Source organism: Chiloscyllium plagiosum, unplaced genomic scaffold (genome assembly GCF_037043375.1).
Source record: "Chiloscyllium plagiosum isolate Xiang-an unplaced genomic scaffold, Cpla_swu_hap1 HiC_scaffold_5, whole genome shotgun sequence".
NCBI lineage: Eukaryota > Metazoa > Chordata > Chondrichthyes > Orectolobiformes > Hemiscylliidae > Chiloscyllium > Chiloscyllium plagiosum.
In genome coordinates, this window is record NW_028270143.1 from 87,519,790 (window position 1) to 87,544,581 (window position 24,792).

Below are 24,792 nucleotides of genomic sequence, written 5' to 3' on the forward strand. Positions count from 1 at the left end.
TGCATTATTGGTCCTCTACTTTCTATTAAGACTAACAAAGCCCATTATCTTGCTTTTGTTTCAACCAGGACAATGGTTGTCACAAGATTTCTCAGAATTATAAATTTCTGCCATTGGCAGTGGCATGCTTGTACAGGGGAAACCAAGTTACCGTTCTGATTCAATCCCTCCCTTAATGAAATATTAAACTATTAAATTTAAGTCAGCAACCTAAAGAACTCCAGTGCAAGTTAGGTATTAAACTTTGGACACAAGTTTTGTTTCTTTCTTAATATTCCTTCAGGGCAGTGGGGTTTTTTTTTGGGGTAGGACAGCGCTTATTGCTCATTTGTGATTGGCCAGAGGACAGTTAGGAGTTAACCATACAAATGTGGGTCTGGAGTCACATGTAGGGAAAACCAGGTAGGGATAGCAGATTTCCTTCCCTGAAAGACGAAGTTTTGCAACAATTGATAGCAGTTAGTCAAACATCTGACAATTCTATGGCTTTAAGGAGGTGTCCAGAGTGCTGTGCTGGAAAAGCACAGCAGGTCAGGTAGCATCCAAGGAGCAGGTGGTGGTGTGTTTGGTACCTTTAAGGTGGTGTGTTTGGTACTACTTTTTTTTTTAACTGAGGGAAGGTGGGTTGAGACAGAGGCAGCGTGCAGTCTGCTCCAAAAGCTAATAAAGTCAACAGCTTGTGAGGTCTTGGACTTTTGTTTGCAAAAATTGGAACAATAGGAGCCTGAATGGGTGAGGTCATCCTCCCACAGAATCAGGACTTTTATTTCTTTAAGTTTCAGCCTTCAGTAGTAGTTGCTGCTGGGGTCCTGAAGCTGATTTTCTTGTTACAGCTAAAAGCTGGGGGTTCTCTTCCTGTTGTAGAATCTCATGTAAGACAATCTATTACTGAATTTGCCTTCACCAAGTATGTATTTGTGGGATGTTATTATATTGGAACATAGTAATTAAATATTTAGTAATGTTTAGTAATTAAATAATCCATTATTCTATTATGTTTTCTAGTAAAGTCATTCTAATTTCATCTTTCTTTTGTTGTACTTTAATTATAGTGTACGAATAATGTGCATTTGGTTTCAAAACTGGTAGCTTGATCAATCGAGTTGCATCTGGTATGCAGCTCCTGGCACTTGTCTTTAAAATAAGAACAAGTTAGGGTCTAGGCTATCTTTTTATATTTTGAGGGATTGATCTGGTCCACAACAAACTCATGTCTTCAGAGTATTAGACTGGCGTTCTAGATTATTAGTCCAGTTACCACTAAGCCACTATCTGCTCGAGTCAAACTGTAGATGAAGCTACTGGCTGCCTTAATACAGCTAAAATGCACTGGGTTCATTCAAAAAGTGATTATCAAAGGTCGCAGAATAAATTAAATGGTTAAAATCTTATTTCCACTTGCAGAATAATTTACAAAACTACTTACAAGTGCCAAATATTTTTGTGCAATTCAAGATTCCAATTAGAAAATACACCAATGTAAATTAACCTTTCCCCACATTAACAAAAGTGAGTGTATTAAAGCAATGATGAAAATCAGGATTTCGACAAAACATCTCAAATGTTTACCTTTTTCATCTCTAAATTAAGTAAAACCTGCTTTATTATTAAGCAAAGAATATGTCTCTCAGAGAATAACAGGATATGAAATACGAAGTGGAAAATCTCTAACTAATACATCTACATTATGTTTCAAGGTTTGGTTCCTTTGATAAACTGTTGCCAAATTTGTTTTTTGTTGCACAGGAAACCTTAATCATTTTAAATCAAACATGAAATTTACAAAGAATTAACAATTGGAATGTTAATTCAAACAAACTTGAGCATTCCTACTTTGATCCATGCTAATATTCAAATATACTGATAAAATCACTGTGTCCAACCATAAGAACAAAATAAACTTCGTTCTTAATTCACTTGAGGTATATATTCTGATTACATAGTTTCCTGTTCAAATCCCAACATGCATAGATATCATCCAAAAACATGTCCCAACTGTCATTTAAGCTCGTTAGTAACCAAAACACACTCACTGTAGACATGACAACAGATCTAAGGGATCTCCAAGACTGGGTGAGGCTATCAAATACAACTTCGCTCATACTTCTACCATATCACTTACAGTCATAGAGATGTACAGCAAGGAAACAGACCTTTCGGTCCAACTCATCCCATTCGCCAGCACTTGGCCCATATCCCTCTAAACCCTCTCTATTCATATACTCATCCACATACCTTTTAAATACTGTAATTGTACCAGCCTCCACCACTTCCTCTGGCAGCTCATTCCATACACGCACCACCCACTGCGTGAAAACTTTACCCCTTAGGTCCCTTTTAAATCTTTCCCCCTCACCCTAAACCTATGCCCGCTAGTTTTAGATTCCCCCACCTCAGGGAAAAGACCTTGTCTGTTTAGCCTATCCATGCCCCTCATGATTTTGTAAACCTCTAAGGCCACCCCTCAGCTCCAGGGAAAATAGCCCCAGCTTATACAGCCTCTTCCTATAGCTCAAAGCCTCCAACCCAGACAAAATCCTTTGTTAATCTTTTCTGAACCCTTTTGAGTTTCACAACATCCTTGGAGAGCAGGGAGACCAGAACGGCACACAATATTCCAAAAGTGGCCGAACCAACATCCTGTACAGCTGCAACATGACCTCCCAACTCTGATACTCAATGCCTTGACCAATAAAGGAAAGCATGCCAAACACCTCCTTCACTATCCGATCTCCCTGCAACTTCACTTCCAAGGAACTATGAACCTGCATTCGAGGGTCTCTTTGTTCAGCAACACTCTCCAGCAAGACTTACCATTAAGTGTAAAAGTCCTGCTTTAATTTGCCTTTCCAAAATGCAGCACCTCACATTTATATAAATTAAACCCCATCTGCCACTCCTCAACCCACTGGCCTATCTGATTAAGTTCCCATTATATTCTGAGGTAACCTTCTTTACTCTAGATGTAGGTTTGCTCACTGAGCTGGAAGATTCATTTCCAGACTTTTCATCACCATATTAGGTAACATCTTCAGTGAGCTTACAGACAAAGCACTGCTTGTGTTTCCTGCTTTCTATTTATATGTTTGGGTTTCTTTGGGTTGGTGATGTCATTTCCTATTCTTTTTCTTAGGGGGTGGTAAATGGAATCCAAGTCAACGTGTTTGTTGATAGAGTTCCAGTTGGAATGCCATGCTTCGAGGAATTCTCGTGCGTGTCTCAGGCTTGTCCTCGGATGGATGTGTTGCCCCAGTCAAAATAGTGTCCTTCTTCATCTGTATGTAAGGATACTAGTGAGAGAGGCTCATGTCGTTTTGTGGCTAATTGATGTTCATCTATCCTGGTAGCTAGTTTTCTGTCTGCCCAATGTAGTGTTTGTTATAGTTCTTGCACGGTATTTTGTAAATTACATTAGTTTTGCTTGTTATCTGTACGAGGTCTTTCAAGTTCATTTGCTGCTGTTTTAGTGTGCCGGTGGGTTTGTGGGCTACCATGATGCCAAGGGGTCTGAATAGTCTGGCAGCCATTTCCAAAATGACTTTGATGTGGGGGGGAGCGGCTAGGGTTGCACTAAACATGCACGAGAATTCCTAGAAAGGTTCCAACTGGAACTCTATTAACAAACACATTGACTTGATCCCATTTACCATCCTTTGAAAAAAAGTTCAGGAAATGATGTCACCACAGGAAATGACATCACCAACCCAAGGAAACCCAAACAGATGAATAGCAAGCAGGATGAATAGCAAGCAGGAAACACCAACAGTGCTTCATCCTGGAGCTCACTGAAGATTTTACCTAGTATGGAGACAAAACATATAGTGAGCAAACCTACATCCAGAACCTCAACCTGAGCTACAAGTCTTCTCAAAACTCGCTAACCTTCTTCGTTGTCCACTACGTTACCAATTTTGGTGTCATCTGCAAAATTGCTAACTATACCTCCTATGTTCACATCCAAGTCATTTATATAAATGACAAAAAGCAGTGAACTGAGCACTGATCCTTGTGGCACACCACTGGTTACAGTCCTTCAGTCCGAAAGCAACCCTCCATCAGTACTCAGTGTCTTCTACCTTCGAGCCAGTTCTGTATCCAAATGGCTAGTTCTCCAGGTATTCCATGTGATCAAACCTTGCTAACCAGTCTATCATGAGGGACCGTGCGAGCGCCTTACTGAAATCCAAATAGATCACGTCCACCACTCTACCTTCATCAATCCGCTTTGTTACTGCTTCCAAAAACTCAACCAAATTAATGAAATATGATTTCCCATGTCAACTATCCCTAATCAGTCCTAGCCTTTCCAAACACATATACATCCCTCAGGATTCCCTCCAACAATTTGCGCATCACCGATGTCAGGCTCACCGGTCTATAAGCAGGCTCTCCGATATTGTACAGCAATAAATAAAATGAAAAAGTTAGCAATGTACAGCATGAAAAAATAGCGAAGTTATGAGATACGAACATAAGAACTAGAAGCAGGAATAGGCGATTCAGCTCCTTGAGCATGCTCAACCTTTGGATCTGATCATGCCTGGTCATAGTCTCTGCTTCAACTCCATTTTCCTGCCCACCCTCCATAAATCTTCATCCCATTTGGAATTAAAAATTTTCAATCTCCTTAAATTTATTCAATGTTCCAGCATCTACCATACTCTGGGGTAGTGAATTCCATAGATTCACGATGCTTTGAGAAAAAGGATTAAAACCTGCTCTCTCTTATCCTAAAACTATGATCTCTGGTTCTAGATTGCCCCACTTACAGGAACATGCTTTCTAAAATTACCTTGTCTAGTTGATGTTATGTATCCTTACATACCTCCATTAGACCTCCTTTCATTCTTCTAAACACCAGAGAAAATAGGCCTTGGGAAATAAGGCAGTGCAGGTGATTGAGGTGACAGTGGGGGAGCACTTTGGGGCCTGCAACCATAATTCTATTCGTTTTAAAATAGTGATGGAAAAGGATAGACCAGATCTAAAAGGTGAAGTTCTAAATTGGAGAAAGGCCAATTCTGACGGTATTAGGCAAGAACCTTTGAAAGCTGACTGGAGGCAGATGTTTGCAGGTAAAGGCACGGCTGGAAAATGGGAAGCCTTCAGAAATGAGATAACAAGAATCCAGAGAAAGTATATTCCTGTCAGGGTGAAAGGGAAGGCTGGTAGGTTTAGGGAATGCTGGATGATTAAAGAAATTGAGGGTTTGGTTAAGAAAAAGGAAGCTTATGTCATGTATCGATAGGATAGATCGAGTGAATCTTTAGAAGAGTATAAAGGCAGTAGAAGTATACTTACGAGGGAAATCAGGAGGGAAAAACAGGGACACGAGATAACTTTGGCAAATAGAATTAAGGAGAATCCAAAGGGTTTTTACAAATATATTATGGACAAAAGGGTAACGAGGGAAAGAATAGGGCCCCTCAAAGATCAGCAAGGCGGCCTTTGTGTGGAGCCACAGAAAATGGGAGAGATACTAAATGAGTATTTTGCATCAGTATTTACTGTGGAAAAGGATATGGTAGACTGTAGGGAAATAGATGGTGACATCTTGCAAAATGTCCAGATTACAGAGGAGGAAGTGCTGGATGTCTTGAAATGGTTAAAGGTGGATAAATCCCCAGGAACTGATCAGGTGTACCCGAGAACTCTGTAGGAAGCAAGAGAAGTGATTGCTGGGCTTCTTGCTGAGATATTTGTATCATGGATAGTCACAGGTGAGGTGCCAGAGATTGGAGGCTGGCAAACATGGTGCCACCGTTTAAGAAGGGCAGTAAAGACAAGCCAGGGAACTATCGACCGGGTGAGCTTGACCTCAGTGGTGGGCAAGTTGTTGGAGGGAATCCTGAGGGACAGGATGTACATGCATTTGGAAAGGCAAAGACTGATTTGGGATAGTCAACATGGCTTTGTGCATGGGAAATCATATCTCTCAAACTTGATTGAGTTTTTTGAAGAAGTAACAAAGAGGCTTGATGAGGGCAGGACAGTAGATGTGATCTATATGGACTTCAGTAAGGCATTTGACAAGGCTCCCCATGGGAGACTGGTCAGCAAGGTTAGATCTCATGGAATACAGGGATAACTCGCCATTTGGATACAGAGCTGGCTCAAAGGTAGAAGACAGAGGATAGTGGTGGAGGATTGTTTTTCAGACTGGAGGCCTGTGACCAGTGGAGTGCCACAAGGATCGGTGCTGGGTCCTCTACTTTTTGTCATTTACATAAATGATTTGGATGCGAGCACAAGAGGTACAGTTAGTAAGTTTGCAGATGACACCAAAATTGGAGGTGTAGTGGACAGCGAAGAGGGTTACCTCAGATTACAACAGGATCTGGACCAGATGGGCCAATGGGCTGAGAAGTGGCAGATGGAGTTTAATTCAGATGAATGTGAGGTGCTGCATTTTGGGAAAGCAAATCTTAGCAGGACTTATACACTTAATGGTAAGGTCCTAGGGTGTGTTGCTGAACAAAGAGACCTTGGAGTGCAGGTTCATAGCTGCGGTGTGCTGCTGCCTCACCTCCTGAATAGGGAGCGGACTTAACAGAAAACTCCGAGTCCCAGAGGAAAGGCATTGAATCAACAACATAGGAAGAGAACAGGTTGAGATTCCGAAGGGAGATTACAGAGAGTTAGGCAGGAATTTAAAAAGTCCTCTAGAGCAGTAATATCTGGATTACTCCCGGCGCGATGAGCTAGTGAGGACAGGAATAGGAGGATACAGCAGATGAATGCATGGCTGAGGATCTGGTATATGGGAGAAGGATTCACATTTTTGGATCATTGGAAGCTGTTTTGGGGTAGAAGCAACCTGTACAAGGACGGATTGCATCTAAACTAGAAGGGGACTAATATACTGGCAGAGAGATTTGCTAGAGCTGCTTGGGAGGATTTAAACTAGTAAGGTGGGGAGGGGGGGGACCAAGGGAGATAGTGGGGAACGATTTCAATCTGAGACTGGTACAGTTGAGAACAAAGGGAAGTCAAACAGTCAGGGCAGGAAGGGACAAAGCAGAGAAGAAGGTGGGACTGATAAGTTAAACTGCATTTATTTCAATGCAAGAGGCCTTACAGGGAAGGCAAATGTGAACCCAGGGCATCGTTAAGAACATGGAACTGAGATATCATTGCACTTACTGAAACGGGGCTCAGGGATGAACAGGACTGGCAGCTTAATGTTCCAGGATACAAATGCTACAGGAAGGACAGAAAGGGAGACAAGAGAGGAGGGGGAGTGGCATTTTTGATAAGGGATAGCATCACAGCTGTACTGAGGGGGGATATTCCTGGAAATACATCCAGGGAAGTTATTTGGGTGGAACTGAAAAATAAGAAAGGGATGATCACCTTATTGGGATTGTATTATAGACTCCCTAATAGTCAGAGGGAAATTGAGAAAAATTTGTAAGGAGATCTCAGTTATTTGTAAGAATAATAAGGTGGTTATGGTAGGGGATTTTAACTTTCCAAATATAGACTGGGACTGCCATAGTGTTAAAGGGTTTAGATGAAGAGGAATTAGTTTAAGTGTGTACAAGAAAATTTTCTGATTCAGTATGTGGATGTACCTACTAGAGAAGGTGCAAAACTGGACTTACTCTTCGGAAATAAGGCAGGGCAGGTGACTGAGGTGTCAGTGGGGGAGCACTTTGGGGCCAGCGACCATAATTCCATTAGTTTTAAAATAGTGATGGAAAAGGATAGACCAGATGTAAAAGTTGAAGTTCTAAATTGGAGGAAGGCCAATTTTGATGATATTAGGCAAGAACTTTCAAAAGCTTATTGGGCGCAGATGTTCACAGGTAAAGGGACAGCTGGAAAATGGGAAGCCTTCAGAAATAAGATAACGAGAGTCCAGAGAAAGTATATTCCTGATAGGGAGAAAGGAAAGGCTGGTAGGTATAGGGAATGCTGGATGACTAAAGAAATTGAGGGTTTGGTTAAGAAAAAGAAGGTAAAGACAGGATAGATTGAGTGAAACCTTAGAAGACAATAAAGGCAGTAGGAGTATACTTAAGAGAGAAATCAGGAGGGAAAAAAAGGGACACGAGATAGCTTTGGGTAACAAATGAGAGAATAGTGCCCCTCAAAGATCAGCAAAGCAGCCTTTGTGTAGAGCCGCAGAAAATGGGGCAGATACTAAATGAGTATCTTGCATCAGTATTTACTGTGGAAAAGGACATGGAAGATATAGAATGTAGGGAAATATGGGCATGTTGAAAAATGTCCATATTACAGTGGATGAAGTGCTGAATGTCCTGAAATGCATAAAAGTCGATAAACCCCCAGGACCTGATCAGGCATATCCTAGAACTCTGTGGGAAGCTAGGGAAGTGTTTGCGGGGCCTCTTACTGAGATATTTGTATCATTGATAGTCACAAGTGAGGTGCCAGAAGATTGGAGGTTGGCTAACGTGGTGCCACTGTTTAAGAAAGGTGGTAAGGACAAGCCAGGGAACTACAGACCAGTGAGCCTGACATCGGTGGTGGCCAAGTTGTTGGAGGGAATCCTGAGGGACAGGATGTACATATATTTGGAAAGGCAAGGACTGATTAGGGATAGTCAACATGGCTTTGTGCGTGCGAAATCATGTCTCACAAACTTGATTGAAGAAGTAGCAAAGAGGATTGATGAGGGCACAGCAGTAGATGTGATGTGATCTAATCTATATGGATTTCAGTAAGGCATTTGACAAAGTTCCCACGGGAGACTGGACAGCAAGATTAGATCTCATGGAATACAAGGAGAACTAGCCACTTGGATACAGAACTGGCTCAAAGGTAGAAGACAGAGGGTGCTGGTGGAGGTTGTTTTTCAGAATGGAGGCCGGAAACCAGTGGAGCGCCACAAGGATCGGTGCTAGGTCCGCTACTCTTCATCATTTATATGTACGATTTGGATGGGAGCATAAGAGGTACAGTTAGTAAGTTTGCTGATAACACCAAAATGGGAGGTGTAGTGGACAGCGAAGAAGGTTACCTCAGATTACAACAGGATCTTGATCAGATGGGAAAATGAGCTGAGATGTGGCATATGGAGTTTAATTCAGATAAATGGGAGGTGCTACATTTTGGGAAAGCAAATCTTAGCAGGACGTATACACTTAATGGTAAGGTCCTAGGGAGTGTTGCTGAACAAAAAGACCTTGGAGTCCAGATTCATAGCTCCTTGAAAGTAGAGTTGCAGGTAGATAGGATAGTGAAGAAGGTGTTTGGTATGCTTTCCTTTATTGGTCAGAGTATTGAGTACAGGAGTTGGGAGGTCATTTTGCGACTGTACAGGGCATTGGTTAGGCCAGTGTTGGAATATTGTGTGCAATTCTGGTCTCCTTCCTATTGGAAAGATGTTGTGAAACTTGAAAGGGTTCAGAAAAGATTTACAAGGATGTTGCCAGGTTTGGAGGATTTGAGCTGTAGGGAGAGGTTGAATAGGCTAAGGCTATTTTCCCTGGAGTGTTGGAGGCTGAGGGGTGACCTTACAGAGGTTTACGAAATTATGAGGGGCATGGATAAGATAAATAGACAAAGTCTATTCCCTGGGGTGAGGGAGTCCAGAACTAGAGGGCATAGGTTTAGGGTGAGAGGGGAAAGATATAAAAGAGACTGAAGGGGCAACCTTTTCACTCAAAGGTTGGTATGTGTATGGAATGGGCTACCAGCAGAAGTGGTGGAGGCTGGTACAATTGCAGCATTTAAAAGGCATCTGGATGAGTATATGAATAGGAAGGGTTTGGAGGGATATGGGCCAGGTGCTGGCAGATGAGACTAGAGTGGGTTGGGATGTCTCGTCGGCATGGACGAGTTGGACCGAAAGTCTGTTTCCATGCTGTACATCTCTACGATTCTAACTAACCGAATAATCGATTATCCAAACGAAATACTGCCCGCCCATCTCGTTCAGATAATTGGGATTCCTCTGTACATGTCTGAAAATTTAGGTTTTCACAATATACATTCCTACTTGTGTATCATCTGCGAATTTAGCGGTCATATTTTTATTGCCCTCATTTACGTTATTGACATTAATTGTAAAACAGTGAGGCGCAGTAAACTCCTGCAGGACTCCACTTGACATATACTGGAAATCAGACAAGGATCCTTTTGCATACACTGTTTTCTGCCAGCCAGCCAATCTTTTATCCATACTAAAGTGTTACCCCATATACCATGAATTATTATTTTCTATAATAACCTTTGACACAGCATCTTTCAAATCTAATTTTCCATATCACCAGGTAAATGTCAAAGTTCCAGCTGTGCTGAAAGAGTTCAGTATAAAATATTGCTATTCCTTTACATTGGTATTTTTTGCAAATTGTCCTGAGTGCAAAGGCAGTTGCACTGAAACATTTTGACAAAAATCTGTCCTCATTCAACAGTACTCAAATTCTGTAATACCAAATAACTAGTTTTAAATAAATAAAATTACAGAAGATTGACCTTACTGGGTAATGAGGCTAACACAAGATGGGTAAATAATAGGTGCCAGATAATTAAGGATTTATTTCATAATGTTCAATGAATATGCATCCCATTTTGAAAGGTGGATGTAGCCACGGTAAATACAGAGTTTAAGGAGGGTTGGTGCAGATTCGATGAGCCAAATGGCCTTTTTTTGCACTCTGGAGACTCTGATTCTAAAATGGAAACACTGAGGCAACTAAGGAAGTTAAGGATGAAATCAAATTTTTTTAAAAATTACAATACTGCAAATATTGTAGAATATCTGCAAGTCTTTAGAAAACAGTAAAGGATGTCTTAAAGTAAAATTAAAATTAGTAAACTCGCAAAAAAATATAAAAGCAGCCTAAGTTTCCACATGCATATACAAAGAAAGAGTAGCTAAAAATTAAATCTTGGTCCCCTAAAAGGATGAGACTGATGAATTCATAATGGAAAACAAGAAAATAGCAGACATACTGAGCAAGTATTTTATATACATCTTCATGGTAGAAAGAACAAAAGGTATCTCCAGCATTGTAGAAATTCAAGAGGCAATAGAAAGAAAAAACTTTAAATATTTAATCACTAGAGGAAAATGTACTAGGAAAGATAGCAGGCTAAAAAATGCCATGTGCCCTGGAAACATTGGCCTGCAACTCAAGATCTTAAACAAGGTGTTTGCACAAAAAACTAATTGATTATAATCTTCAAAAATTCCCTAGATTCTGTAAAGGTCTCAGCTGATTGGGAAAATGTAAATGTTACGCTTCAATTTAAGAAAGGAGATGGGGCAGAAATCAAGAAACTATAACCATATGGTCTCCTTTCCATCATTGGAAAAATTAGATTAGATTAATTCCCTACAGTATGGAAACAGGCCATTCTGCCCAACAAGTCCACACCGACTCTCCGAAGAGTAACCCACCCAGACTCATTCCCCTAACCCTACCCTACATTTACCCCTGATTAATGCACCTAACACTATGGGCCAATTCAGCTGACCTGCACATCTTTGGATTGTGGGAGGAAACCCACGCAGACATGGGGAGAATGTGCAAACGCCACACAGACAGTCACATGAGGTGGGACTCGAACCCGGGTCCCTGGCACTGTGAGGCAGCATTGCTAACCACTGAGCCATCGTGTCGCTCCCATTCCAAAATGTTGAAATGCATGAAGGAGGAAGTAGCAAGATGAATTTAGAAAATGGTAAAAATCAAGCAGCACCAACATGGTTTTATGAAAAGAAAATACTACAGCATTTTGAGGACATAATAATCAGGGAGGATACTGCACAAGAGGCCATAGTATGTTCGATAATGAGCGTAACTAGAGGAATGACAAACCAATAGAAAACAAAGTTGAGATAAATAGATAATTTTAGCTCAGCTGGGTCCTGAACTATTTACAAACTATATTATTGCCTTTTTAAAAAGAGCACTCTATATTGTTACCAAATTTACTGACAATACAACAATAGGTAGAAAAGCTAAGTTTGAGGAAAACAAAAGTGTGCAAGGGGATAAAGATTTAAATAACTTAGCAACAATTTGGTAGATTCCATTATAATATAGGAAGTGTAAATTTGGTCAGAAGACAATGGAGATTTGGGTTTCCTCATAACATGCATCACAAATCATCAGCATGCAGAAACCATAAGTTATTTAGAAGGCAAATGGACCACTTGCATCTATTGCAAATAAGTGGAGTAAATTTCAAGAAATTCTTGTTAAATCTGTACTGCGCATTCATGAGATTCCACTTGGATTACTGCAGTGTGTTTTGGTCTTCTTACTTCAGGTATACTTTTGCATTGAAGACAATTCAGAAATGTTCACCAGGCTGGTTCCTGGATGAATGAGTAAGTTCATGAAGAAAGATTGAGCCATGACTTATTGGAATGTACAAGAATTCAAACCTTATTGAAACACATCAAATTCAGATGGAGTTTGAAAGGGTAAATGCTGAGATGATGTTTCTGCTTACAGAGATCCTAGAACTAGAAGGTATTGTTCCATAATAAAAAGATGTACACAAGGGGAAATTTCAACTCTGAAGCTCATTATCCCAAGAGAAGTAGATGTTGGATCATTGAATATATTCAAGTTTTATTATTGGGGCAGGGGGAGATCTAGGGTTACGGACGCAGGCAAGGTGGTGAAGTTTAGACATCAATGTGAAGGGACCAAAAAGCCTATTCCTTCTCTCAAATCCTACACTAACATAACTAATTCCAGTTTCAATACAGGCAATTAATACCCTCTAGATATAGTCACTAAAATCTATTTAAAATGGTAGCTGCATTTGCATTGTAAGTGTGTTTGTAAACGCGAACCTCAAACTCAGTAATTGCAGCAGAGAAGAAAAGGGAACATAGGCCAAAAACATCAGGCAAATGCCTAAACCGCACTGTTTGTGGACCAGAAGGACAAGAATTATTTCCCATAGGCCAAGGTCAATCTTGTCAGACCCCATCAGACAACATTCCCCCCCCCGCCGATTCCAAACTGCGAAAATTTACCCCTAATCCCATCCCCCAAACGTCATATCCTAATTGATACGCCATCCCATTTCATCCACATTCTATAATTGATATCTTTAACCATGAGCTCCCTGTCCCCACAATGCCAGAACTCTCAACTTGGATGGCTGTTGGGCCAGAAGATTGCTGAAAAGAAATTGTAAAACCAACATCCTCATGAAATTAGGCTCAGATTTAGATGTTTACAGTACAAAAGAGGGCCGTTCAGCCCATTGTGCCTGCGCCAGTAAACAAGGATTAACTGCACTAATTTCCTTTTCCACTCTTGGGCTACAGGCCCAAACGTTATGGCAACACAAGTGAATACCTAAATATTGCTTAAATATTATGAGAGCTTCTGATTCAAGCACACTTTAGAGTGATCTCAGGCTCCCATCACCCTCTGGGTGAACAACCATGGGGCACTGATTTAAGGTAAGAGTAAGAGTCTCAGAGATGTATAGCACACAACCTGTCCATGCCGACCAGATATCTCAATCCAATCTAGTCCCACCCGTCAGCACCAGGTCCATATGCCTCCAAACTCTTCCTATTCATATAGCCATCCAGATGCCTTTTAAATGTTGCAATTATACATGCCTTCACCACTTCCTCTGACAGTTCATTCCATACATGCACCACCCTCTGTATGAAAACATTGCCCTTTGGGTCCTTTTTATATCTTTCCACTCTCACCTTAAACCTATGCCCTCTAGTTTTGGATCTCCCACCCCAGGAAAAAGACCCTGACTGTTCACCCTATCCATGTCCCCCATGATTTAATAAGCCTCTATAAGGTCACCCCACAGCCTCCAACACTCCAGGGAAAACAGCCCCAGCCAGTCAGCCTCTTCCTACAGTTTGAGCCATCCAACCATGGCAACATCCTAGCAAATCTTTTCTGAACCCTTCCAAGTTTAATAACAGCTTTTCTATAGCAGGGAGACCAAAAGACAGAAGGCTAAGAGAACTCTTAGCTTTCTAGTTCTTATCTTAAATCTATGCAACCTGATTAATGACTCCTGGACTCATGGAAAAATGCCTTTTTTAAAAAAAAAGTCATCCCAATTATGTCACTCAATTTTACACACCACTACCTGGTCCTCTCTCAAACTTTGCTTCTCCAAGGGAAACAACCCCAGGCTGTCTGGTCTTTCCTCATCGCTCAGCCACAGTAAATCGACTCTGCATCCAATCTCGTGCAATCATATCTCTCCTAGAATTTGGTGACCAGAACAACTTGCAGGATTCCAGTCATGGCCCAACCAGCATTGTATACAATTTCAGCATAGCCTCCCTGCACTTGTACTAATAAAGGCAATTACCCCATTGGTCTTATTAACCACTTTGTCTTCCTGCCCTGCTTCCTTCAGGGATTGCTAGGTATTCACACCAAGGTCTTTCAAGTCATCAGATCTTTCTATGGGTCCGAACTGTTCAATGTATAATCCCTTGCCCTGTTAGCCTTCCCAGGTGCATTATCTTCTCCTTTTACACAAGGACATAAAAACCAGGAGTAGAAGTAGCCAATTCAGCCCCTCAAAGCTGCTCTGCCCTTTGATAAAATCATGGCTGATCTTATCTCAGCTTCAACTCCACTTTCTTGCCCACTCTCAACAACCTTTCAACCCATTACTAATTAAAAATCTATCTCCTCCTTAAATTTACTCTATGTCCCAGCATCCACTATACTCTAAGGTAGTGAATTTCACAGATTTATGACTCTTTGAGACAACTTATTTCGCCCTATTTCTATTTAAAATCTGCTACCCTTTAACCTATATTCTCTTTGTTCTAGACTGCCCCACAAGGAGAAATATTTGCTCTATGTCTCTGCTGTCAATTCCCTTTAACAGCCTGTATGCCTCAATTAGATCTGCTCTCATCCTAAATTCTACTGAATGTAGGCCTAAACTGGTCAATCTCTCTTCATAAGACAATACACTCATCTCTAGAATCAACCTTTCCCAGGTTGAATTCCATTTGTCATTGCTCTGCACATTTTTTGAGAAACTTCTTAATCATACTCCCTATATTTAAGTCCAAATTATTAATCTACACCACAGACAAAATGGACCCCAGCACAGAGCTCTGTAGAACCTCACTGGAAAGAGTTTCAGTCACAGAAACATCTCTCTCCTCTGCTTCCTGCCATAAAGGAAATTTTGGAACCTTGGTGCCACTTTGCCTTGGATATTATAGCTTCTTGCTTTCTTAACCAGTCTGCTAATTTGTCAAACACAACCTTGCTCTAACAAATTAATGCTGACTATCCCCAATTAGTCAGTGTCTATCCAGATACATATATAAACTGTTCTGCAAACTCTTTGTAATAACTTCCCCAACAATGCTAGACTGACTAATCTACAACTTTCTGGACTGTCCTTTCCTCTCCTCCTCTTAAATAATGAGACAACATTAGCAGTCTCCCAGTCCTTTGTCATCTCACCTCTGGCAAGAGGAACTTTAAAATTCTGGTTTACCATTCAAAGCTACCCATTTGCTTTTTACCCAGCTCAAAGGAAACATCAAGGGCATTACTTCAATACAAGACATGCTTGCAACGTTAAAAAAAACTTTAAATTTAACAAACTAAAAAAAGGTTCCTATTGCAATCTTACCACTGTTGTAGGTCTTAACAACCTGTAAATAGCCAAATGAAAGGAATCACAGCACAAGCTGGTTAATTCATACAGTGACAGAATATTCTGTCATGAATCTGCTGGATTCAGCAAGCTATAAATATACCTACTCTCTATGGAAGATGCCAGTGAGCTTAAGAATTATGTATCAAGCATAATACTTACTATTTTGAGTCTAATTCTAACATAACCTGGCTTGCTGTGGCTTTAAATCATTGACCCAGAAAATATGGCTCATTTATGACAAATTGTGAGTAGTCAAAATTTTCATAGCTTTCACAGCCTTCCTATTACCTAAATTATACCACATCTCCAAGCTCTGTTACTGCTCGTCTTATAAATCATACCAGCTGCTATAATATTCCCAATAAAAAAATCCAAAACCATCAGCAAACAGCAGCTACTCTTAAGTTTTGGAAAAGACTTGTAGCTCGAGTTGTGGATAAGGTCGTAGATTAATTTGCCAAGCTAGTGTGTTTTTCTACAGACGTTTCATCGCCTCGCTAGGTGACATCGTCAGTGTGTCTTCGATAAAGTGTTGGCAGTCTGTCCCGGCTGGTAATTATCTTTTTTTTGTCCTTCCGGTTCTGAGTCTGAGTGGTTTGTATATGGGGTCCAGTTCAGTATTTATTGATTGAATTCCAGTTGGAGTGCCAAGGCTTCAAGGAATTCTCTCGCGTGTCTTTGTTTTGACTGTGCTAGGATAGTTACATTGTCCCAGTTGAATTCATGCCCTTTGTTATCTGTTTTGTGCACTCGTACGGTCAGTTTTCTTCCTATTTTTCCTATGTAGTGTTTTTCACATTCCTTAGAGCTTGTATGCTGGATGTGGGTGTCGAGAATTAAATCTTTGCAAGGAGCTGATGAAAGATGTCTACTGGTTTATGGGCCACTAAGATTCCTAGGAGTCTGAGTAATCGGGTAGTCATTTCTGATAGGGCTTTGATGTATGGTATGGTCACTCTGTTTGGTTGTGTAGTGTTTTCTTCTATAGGTTTGTTACCTAACTACTGGGGGATAGTGCTCTTGGGGTACCTGTTTTGTTTAAATCCCTTGAATAGGTGCTCCTGTTCTGCCTTCTGGAGTTCTGGGTTACTGCAGTGTGTCCTTGCAGTGTTCAAATGCAGCATCATTTGTCAGTCCTAGGCTGGTTGTGGATATAATTCAATATCTGATCTGTATGGGTATTCTTCCTGCACACACTGGTCTGGAATTTATCGGTAGGTATGCATTCCACTAATATGTCCTGGAAGGGGACTATACAAATGCACGAACGTCAGCTCACCACTGCCAGACATGACCAGTACTATCCAACCACACAGACAACGAAGGAAGCGAATTCAACTGGGACAAAGTAATCTTCCTCGCACAGGCAAAACAGAGACAACAGAGAGAATTCCTTGAAGCCTGGCACTCCAACTGGAATTCAGTCAATAAATACATCGAGTTGGACTCCATATACAAATCACTCAGACTCAGAACCAAAAGGATTAAAAATCAGACACACAAATAAGAGGCAGGAAAAAAGTTACAACCTAAAACCGCAAAGAAACTAAAAAAAAACGAATCATGTTGAATAATTGGAGAGGAAATCAAATTATTCATAAACAAATAGAGAAACAATAATAATTTCTTTAGATGCATGATTTGAGCCTCTGTCAAAGCTTTAGAGATATTCTCTTATTTTGACACCCTTTCTATAATAGGGCACCTAAAGGAATGTCACTATGTTCAAATTTATGATTACTTCTTTGGTCTTGTGTTGCATTCCTCTACTTCTCAAGCCCAAAATGCTCCAGTTCTTTACTATGACTTTAGCTGTGCTTGCACTGTCACAAAATTGCATTTGAGCCTCAAGGTTTCTATTAATTTACAAACTTTAGCATCTATATACTGAAATCATACTGTTATTCCTTATTTGTCTCAAAATTTATTTTCTCGCTCCCATATTATATCACAATTTGCATATTTAAAAAGCTGACGTTGAACTGGATCAAGATGTAAATTCATTCAAAAAGTTCTAGTGACCATTGTATGAATGCAGTTCTTATGGAGGAGTACATTATTTGAACATCTTATGGCTGTATTATGTCTATATAACACTCAATTAATTCACATAAACAGGAAGATTATATAATAAGAAGCTTGCGACTTCTCTCAAAACTACCCATTAAGAATTGATTGATGAAATAACACTCATCCTCATAAGTATTTGTTGGGCTTAACTGAAGAACTATAGCCTCACATTTCAAAAAAGGCAAATTGCAATGCAAATTTATACAGAAATAAATCCATAACATTGCCATCTAACAGTGGAAAGCATCAAAGCAAGAAAATAATCAAGCATCCAAAGAAACATGAATTAATAAGGACATCAAAGAGGGTTTTGGGAGATGGAAGGTTTATCTGAAAATTCCATATGAATGAAAGAGGAGAAAGTGAGGTCTGCAGATGCTGGAGATCAAAGTTGAAACTTTATTGCTGGAACAGCATAGCAGGTCAGGCAGCATCCAGGGAACAGGAGATTCGACGTTTCGGGCACAGGCCCTTCTTCAGGAATGAAGAAGGGCCTGTGCCCGAAACGTCGAATCTCCTGTTCCCTGGATGCTGCCTGACCTGCTGTGCTGTTCCAGCAATAAAGTTTCAACATATGAATGAAAGACCATGAATAAGGGCACAGCAATCATTTCGATACAGTACTACAACGATGATGTTCTGAAGGTATGGGATGGACAGGGATTTCATCAATTGTGTCTGGGGCAAACTCTTTTAACAATACATTCTCTAGAGCCAAGCAGGCTATTCTAAACTTGCTAGTGAGGCAATCAGACAAATCAATAAACTCATGGTAAAGGAGCCTTTAAGTGACATTTAAAATAACCATAATTAAATTTCATATCCAGTGTGAAGGAAGGTGAAGTAAGTCTAAGACTAGTATTTTAAACGTGAATAAAGGCAATTACAAGGCAGAGCTAGCTAAAGTGAACTGAAAAACAGAAATATTAGGACAGTAGAAATGCAGACTTAATATTTTATAACTTCCCACAAAGATTTATTCCAGCAAAAAAGAATGATTCTTCGAAAAGGATGCATCATGCCTGGCTAAACAAGGGATAATGTCAAATCGCAAGAAATATTGTACTAATCAGAAAGGATTAGTCACTAGGTCAGATAAACGGATAGATTTTAAGAACGAGTATAGGATGACTAAAAAGGGGAGAAAATAAGAAGAGACTAAGCCGGCTCATAATATAAAAACAGACAATAGGAGTTTCCACAAGTAGTTGAATAGAAAATTAGCAATTAAAACTAGTGTTGATTCTCTAAAGAGTGAGTCTGGGGAAATTAATAATAGTAAACAATTAATAATAGTGGAGGTGTTAAACAGGTATTTTGAGTCTGTGGTTATCATACCAGAATTATAAAATTTCCCAACGATGCTTGAAAATCAAGAGGAGAATGGGAGATAGCAATTACCATCACCAGGCTAACAATGCCAAACAAAATTAGCAGACCTAAAGGCTAAAAAGTCCCAAGGACCAGCTGGTCTATATCCTAGAGTTTTAACAGAAATGAGCGCAGATACAGTTGAGTCAATTGGTTCCAACATTGCAAAATTCCTTGGATTCTGGAAGAATTCAGTGATTTGGAAATAACCAATTTCATACCTTTACAAAAAGAGAGAGAGAAATAGAAAACAGGAAACAATAGATAAATTACGCCAGTGTTGGAATATTGCTTGCAATTCTGGTCTCCTTCTTATCGAAACGATGTTGTGAAACTTGAAAGGGTTCAGAAAAGATTTACAAGGATGTTGCCACGGTTGGAGGATTTGAGCTATAGGGAGAGGCTGAACAGGCTGGGGCTATTTTCCCTGGAGGGTCAGAGGCTGAGGGGTGACCTTATAGAGGTTTACAAAATCATAAGGGGCATGGAAAGAATAAATAGACAAAGTCTTTTCCCTGGGGTCGGGGAGACCAGAACTAGTGGGCATAGGTTTAGGGTGAGAGGGGAAAGATATAAAAGAGATCGAAGGGGCAACTTTTTCACACAGAGGATGGTACATGTAGAATGAGCTGCCAGAGGAAATGGTGGAGGCTGGTACAATGGCAACACTTAAAAGGCATTTGGATGGGTATATGAATAGGAAGGGTTTGGAGGGATATGGGCTGGGTGCTGGCAGGTGGGACTAGATTGGGTTGGGATATCTGGTCGGCATTGACGGGTTGGACCGAAGGGTCTGTTTCCATGCTGTACATCTCCATGACTCTAAATACAGATTGGATTTAGAAAGGGAGAGGGGTATGGGGGATAGGAGCAGGAAGTTGTTCAATTATACCAAGGTGTTTTTTGTTTTGGGGGGAGAAGAGATAGGGAGATGGACAAAAATGAGTTACAAATTATAGATTACATTACGGAATATGACCTGGCGACAATCATGAAAAATACAGTAAATTCATCAGTACATTATCCAACAGCAATTTTGAAAAAACACTCACTGAAGATAACTGGATAAATGCAAGGTATTTCATTTTGGTACAACAAACAGGAACAGGACTTTTACAATCAATGGGGGCCCTTCGGTTATAGAACAGAGGGACCTTGGGGTTCAGGTACTTAATTCTTTGAAGTTCGCATCATATTTAGACAAGGCAGTTAAAAAGGCATGAGCACACTTGCCTTCATTGCTCAGTCCTTTGAGTGTAGGAGATGGGAAGTCATGATGAGGTTGTACAGGGCATTGGTGAGGCCTCTTCTGATGAAGTGATCAGTTCTGGTCAACCAGTTACAGAAAGAATATTAAGATAGAGAAGGTGATGTTGCTGGGAATGGAAGGTTTGAGTTTAAAGAAAGGCTGGATAAGCTGGGAGTTTTTTTTCACTGAAGCATAGGAGGTTGAGAGTTGACTTTATAGAGGTATAGATAGGGTTAATGGTAAGTGTCTTTTCCCTAGGATGGGGAATTTGATGACTGGGGCAAATTTTTAAAGTGAGAGGAGCGATTTAAAAAAGACATGAGGGGCAAATATTTTACACAGAGTGTGGTTTGTGTGTGGAAATAACTTCCTGAGGAAGTGGGAGATGCAGGCACAGTTACAACGTTTAAAAGATACTTAGATCAGTAAATAAATAGGAAAGGTTTTGAGGGATATGGGCCAGGGGCTGGCAAGTGAGAATAGTTTGGGATTATGTTTGGCATGGATTGGTTGGACTGAAGGATCTGGGCGGCATGGTGGCACAGTGGTTAGCACTGCTGCCTCACAGCGCCAGAGACCCGGGTTCAATTCCCGCCTCAGGCAACTGCCCGTATGGAGTTTGCACATTCTCCCCGTGTCTGAGTGGGTTTCCTCTGGGTGCTCTGGTTTCCTCCCACAGACCAAAAATGTGCAGGTTAGGTGAATTGGCCATGCTAAATTGCCCGTAGTGTTAGGTGAAGGGGTAAATGTAGGGGAATGGGTCTGGGAGGGTTGCTCTTCGGAGGGTCGGTGTGGACTTGTTGGGCCGAAGGCCTGTTTCCACACTGTAAGTAATCTAATCTAATCTTTTTATGCTCCATGGTGGCTCAGTGGTAAGCACTGCTGCCTCACAGGCGACTGTCTGTGTGGAGTTCATACATTTTTCCCACATCTGTGTGGGTTACCTCTGGGTGCTCTGGTTCCCTCCTACAGTCCAACGATGTGCAGGTTAGGTGGATTGACCATGCTATATCGCCCAATGGTGTGCGGGGATTAGTAGGATTTGTGGATTAGCCATGAGAAATGCAGGGTTACAGAGATGTAAGTGATTCTGGGTGGGGTGCTCTTCAGAGGGTTGATGTCGGCTCAATGGGCCAACTGGATTGCTTCCACACTGTAGGGATTCTATGACAATGACTCTATAACCTCTGTAGAGGTTGTATATAAGCAAACAAATGAAAGTCCCTGTGAACACATACAGAGCACAGCATATTTGAAGTATTCAATGTCAAGATGGCCTTGCTTTGGAGATACAGAGAAGAAACTAAAAGGGAAAGGGTAATAGACTTATTTTTGAGTCTATGAATCCAAGAAAAAAAATCAAAACAACAAAGAAGGATTCAGCAGAAACTCTACATTTTGTTTTTAAAAAAGGAACAAGAATGGCAGAAACCGGACAGCTGAAGATACAAGATGGGAAATTTTAAACTATTGTTTGGGTTCAGGAATTTTAGTCTCAGAAGTCTTGGCTTCCATACTACAAATTCCTATATATTTGTAACAAACTACCAAGTAAAGCAGATGTAAAAGGTTAAGATTTCAAAATATAACTGGCATTTGGGCAATTCAATTGGAGGTGTTCAAGAGTGAAGGTGTTGTGCTATAACATGACATTCCTCTGTAACCTTGCTCCATCAAAAGCCACCACAGAAAATCACTATACCCATTCAGTAGAACGTTTGCGTTATCCAAACAACGTCCACAATTCATCAATCGCATTATAGCCAATTCACGTCGACAAAACATACATTATACCAGAATGACCGGTATATAAAATTGGACAATATCTCAAAGGGGCAAGAGTTCTACTCATCTACTCCTCAAAACCATTGATAGATAACTGAAGAGATAAAGCAACTTAAAACTAAACAACAGAGCATAAAAACAGATCCTAGCGAAAGGGAAGATCCACAAAGGGTGACAAAACGGCTAAAAAAATCTACAAGAGAATATGGGGTATCAGAATCAACATTTTTTGTTCAATTACATTAAAAACAACAAATGTACTTGGGAGGAAAGTGAACTCCTTGAAAATAGTGATAACGGTGATGTCATATACCAAAATCAAGAAATGGCAGATATGTTGAATAATTACTTTGCATCAACCCAAGGCAATTAATATTGAATCAGAGACACATACTCAACAAAATTAAGATACCTAAATCAACAATGTCAAAAGAAAATAATGGTATTAAACAGAAATTCTTCCCTCGGGACAAAATGCTTTTCGAACTAAGGTTTCAAAGAAAAGTTTTGAAGATTCCAAACTTCTTATAATTTGGCAACTGATCTTTGGAATGGAAGACAGCACATCTCACTCGGATGTACACAAGCTGATGCAGTGTAACCAGTGAACTAGAAACCAGTTAGCCTTATATACTGTTTGAAAATTACTGAAGTCTTTAATTAAGAATAGGTTGACTGAATACTTTAAAAATTGGTGGTTGATCAGCAAGTGTCAGGACAGGTTTGTAAAAGGTAGATCATCCCTAATAAAGAAGTGACAAAAGGGAGGAATCAAGGAATATCCATGTGTGGTATTTGATGAAGTATCTCATAAGAAACAGCTCATTAAAGCGAAACCTCATCGAAATGAAGGCAAATGATCAATTAGGAAATGGAAATGATACTTAGCAAGAGTTGGAAAATAGGGTTAAGGGATGGTTCTCGGTGACTTGATGCCTAACATGCATTGGGCGTAAACTATTCAGTGTAATTATTAGAAGCTCGAACGAGATGGAAAAATCACATCTCAAAGGTTGACAAGAATAAAAAAAGGTGCCGCTGCAAACAGTGTAAATGGATTCAAAATTACAATGATACAATTAATAAATCAAGATGAACGGGCAAAACTATAGCTATGGAATTCTGGCCTTTCTGGTTGGTGGACTAAAATATGAGGTAAAAGATGTCTCAGCAATATGCAGCCATGGTTAGACTACACAGAGCACCTCACGAAAAGTAAGTTGGCCTTGGATGCAGTGCAAAGTCAATTTACCAGAATTATGTAAAGATCCCATTTCCTGGATTATATTTCCTGGAATTTAGAAGTTTAAAGGACGATTTGATCGAAGTCAGTACAATATCAAAGGCAGCAGATATAAATAAGCTAATTCTGTTGATTGGAGAGTTCAAGATAATAGTGCACAGTCGAAACATCAGATCTAAACTTTTTGGGAATGAACAACGAAACACTTCTGCACACAAAAAGGCTGATTGAAATCTGCAATTCTTTACTGCAAACAACAACTAATTCTTAATCAGTCAATTTTAACAACAAAATTCAAAGATTCAAAAGGTAGGTATTTTCAATTAGGGTACAGGTCAAGCCAGGATACGAGTGAATAGCAGAACAGACTGAAAGGATAAATGGCTTACTTCCACTTCAATGAAAACATTTGTTGCTGGTTCTCAGTATTATGGAAAATCCAACCGCTAGAGCCGAAAACAGATGTATCAGGGTGCTCTTAGTCAGCAAGAAGCAAGCTAGAGGAAAATCTACTCCAGTCCCAATTTCTCCAAATTCCCCATTATTCACAAGACATTTTGAGATGATAAAGGACACAGAAAAAGGAAACACCAGAAACTATTTTTTGTGCACAGCATTTTGAATAAAGCACCAGTTCCATTTTACTATAATTGAAATATAAAGCTGGACTCTGGATGTTCAAATAAAGATAATAAAAAAGCTAAAGATGAATATTGAATGTTATACTTGAACTTGGGAATAGCTCAGTTTAGACCAAAAATCTGAATAATCTGCTAATTCTGAAATCTGTAAAACAATGTAATTTCAACCCAATTAAATCCAGCTTGCGAGCAACAAATTAAACAGTAATCTTACTAGTTGCAGGATGTCTTCATCTTTTGGCATAACACAAAGCTCCAGCACAGAATCACTGTAAAAGAAAAACAGGATACACTGTTGTATTCATTACTTCTGTCTGTCAATGTTAAGCAGCGTAATAGATGAGCTTGTGGCTATTTAATTCTAGGTCTCTGTTTCCAACTTCTCAACTGGCATTCCCCATCTGGGCTGCTAAATGGAGCCCTTTCAGAAGCAAATGTCCTACTTTGAGGGAAGGAACACAAACACAGTTTTCATTCATTTATGCTCATTCAACCATGATTTCCTCTCTTAGTCATGGAAGCATGAAGTAAACAGTTAAGGCCACTATCACAAAGCTACATGAAGGCATTAATTGGGGTCAGTCACATCTCAATGGGCATCACATTTGAATGGGTATCACATACCTGCTTTGAATTCAAGTACCATGGATTCATGTCCCATTCCAGAGATATGAATGCAATCTTGACTGATACTGAGGCAGTGCTAAAACAAAGGGAGAGGGGCTTACTATCCATGCCAGTTAGTGTCAATGTTGTATATGTTGATCCTCTGTTTCAAAGGAATCAGCCCCAGCTTATCAAATCTTTCTTAAAAT

The 24,792-nt window shown here is 40.1% G+C and overlaps 1 protein-coding gene across 2 annotated transcripts in view; it reads right to left on the minus strand.

Annotated features, from left to right (window-relative positions):
- The window catches only part of arhgap21a (Rho GTPase activating protein 21a), a 256,035-nt gene that overhangs the window by 72,566 nt on the left and 158,677 nt on the right, over positions 1-24,792 (minus strand). For both annotated transcript variants that reach the window (XM_043690469.2, XM_043690471.2), the window contains exon 7: positions 24,192-24,246. In XM_043690469.2, the coding sequence (XP_043546404.2) occupies positions 24,192-24,246 (55 nt within the window). The remainder of the gene's footprint in view (positions 1-24,191; positions 24,247-24,792) is intronic.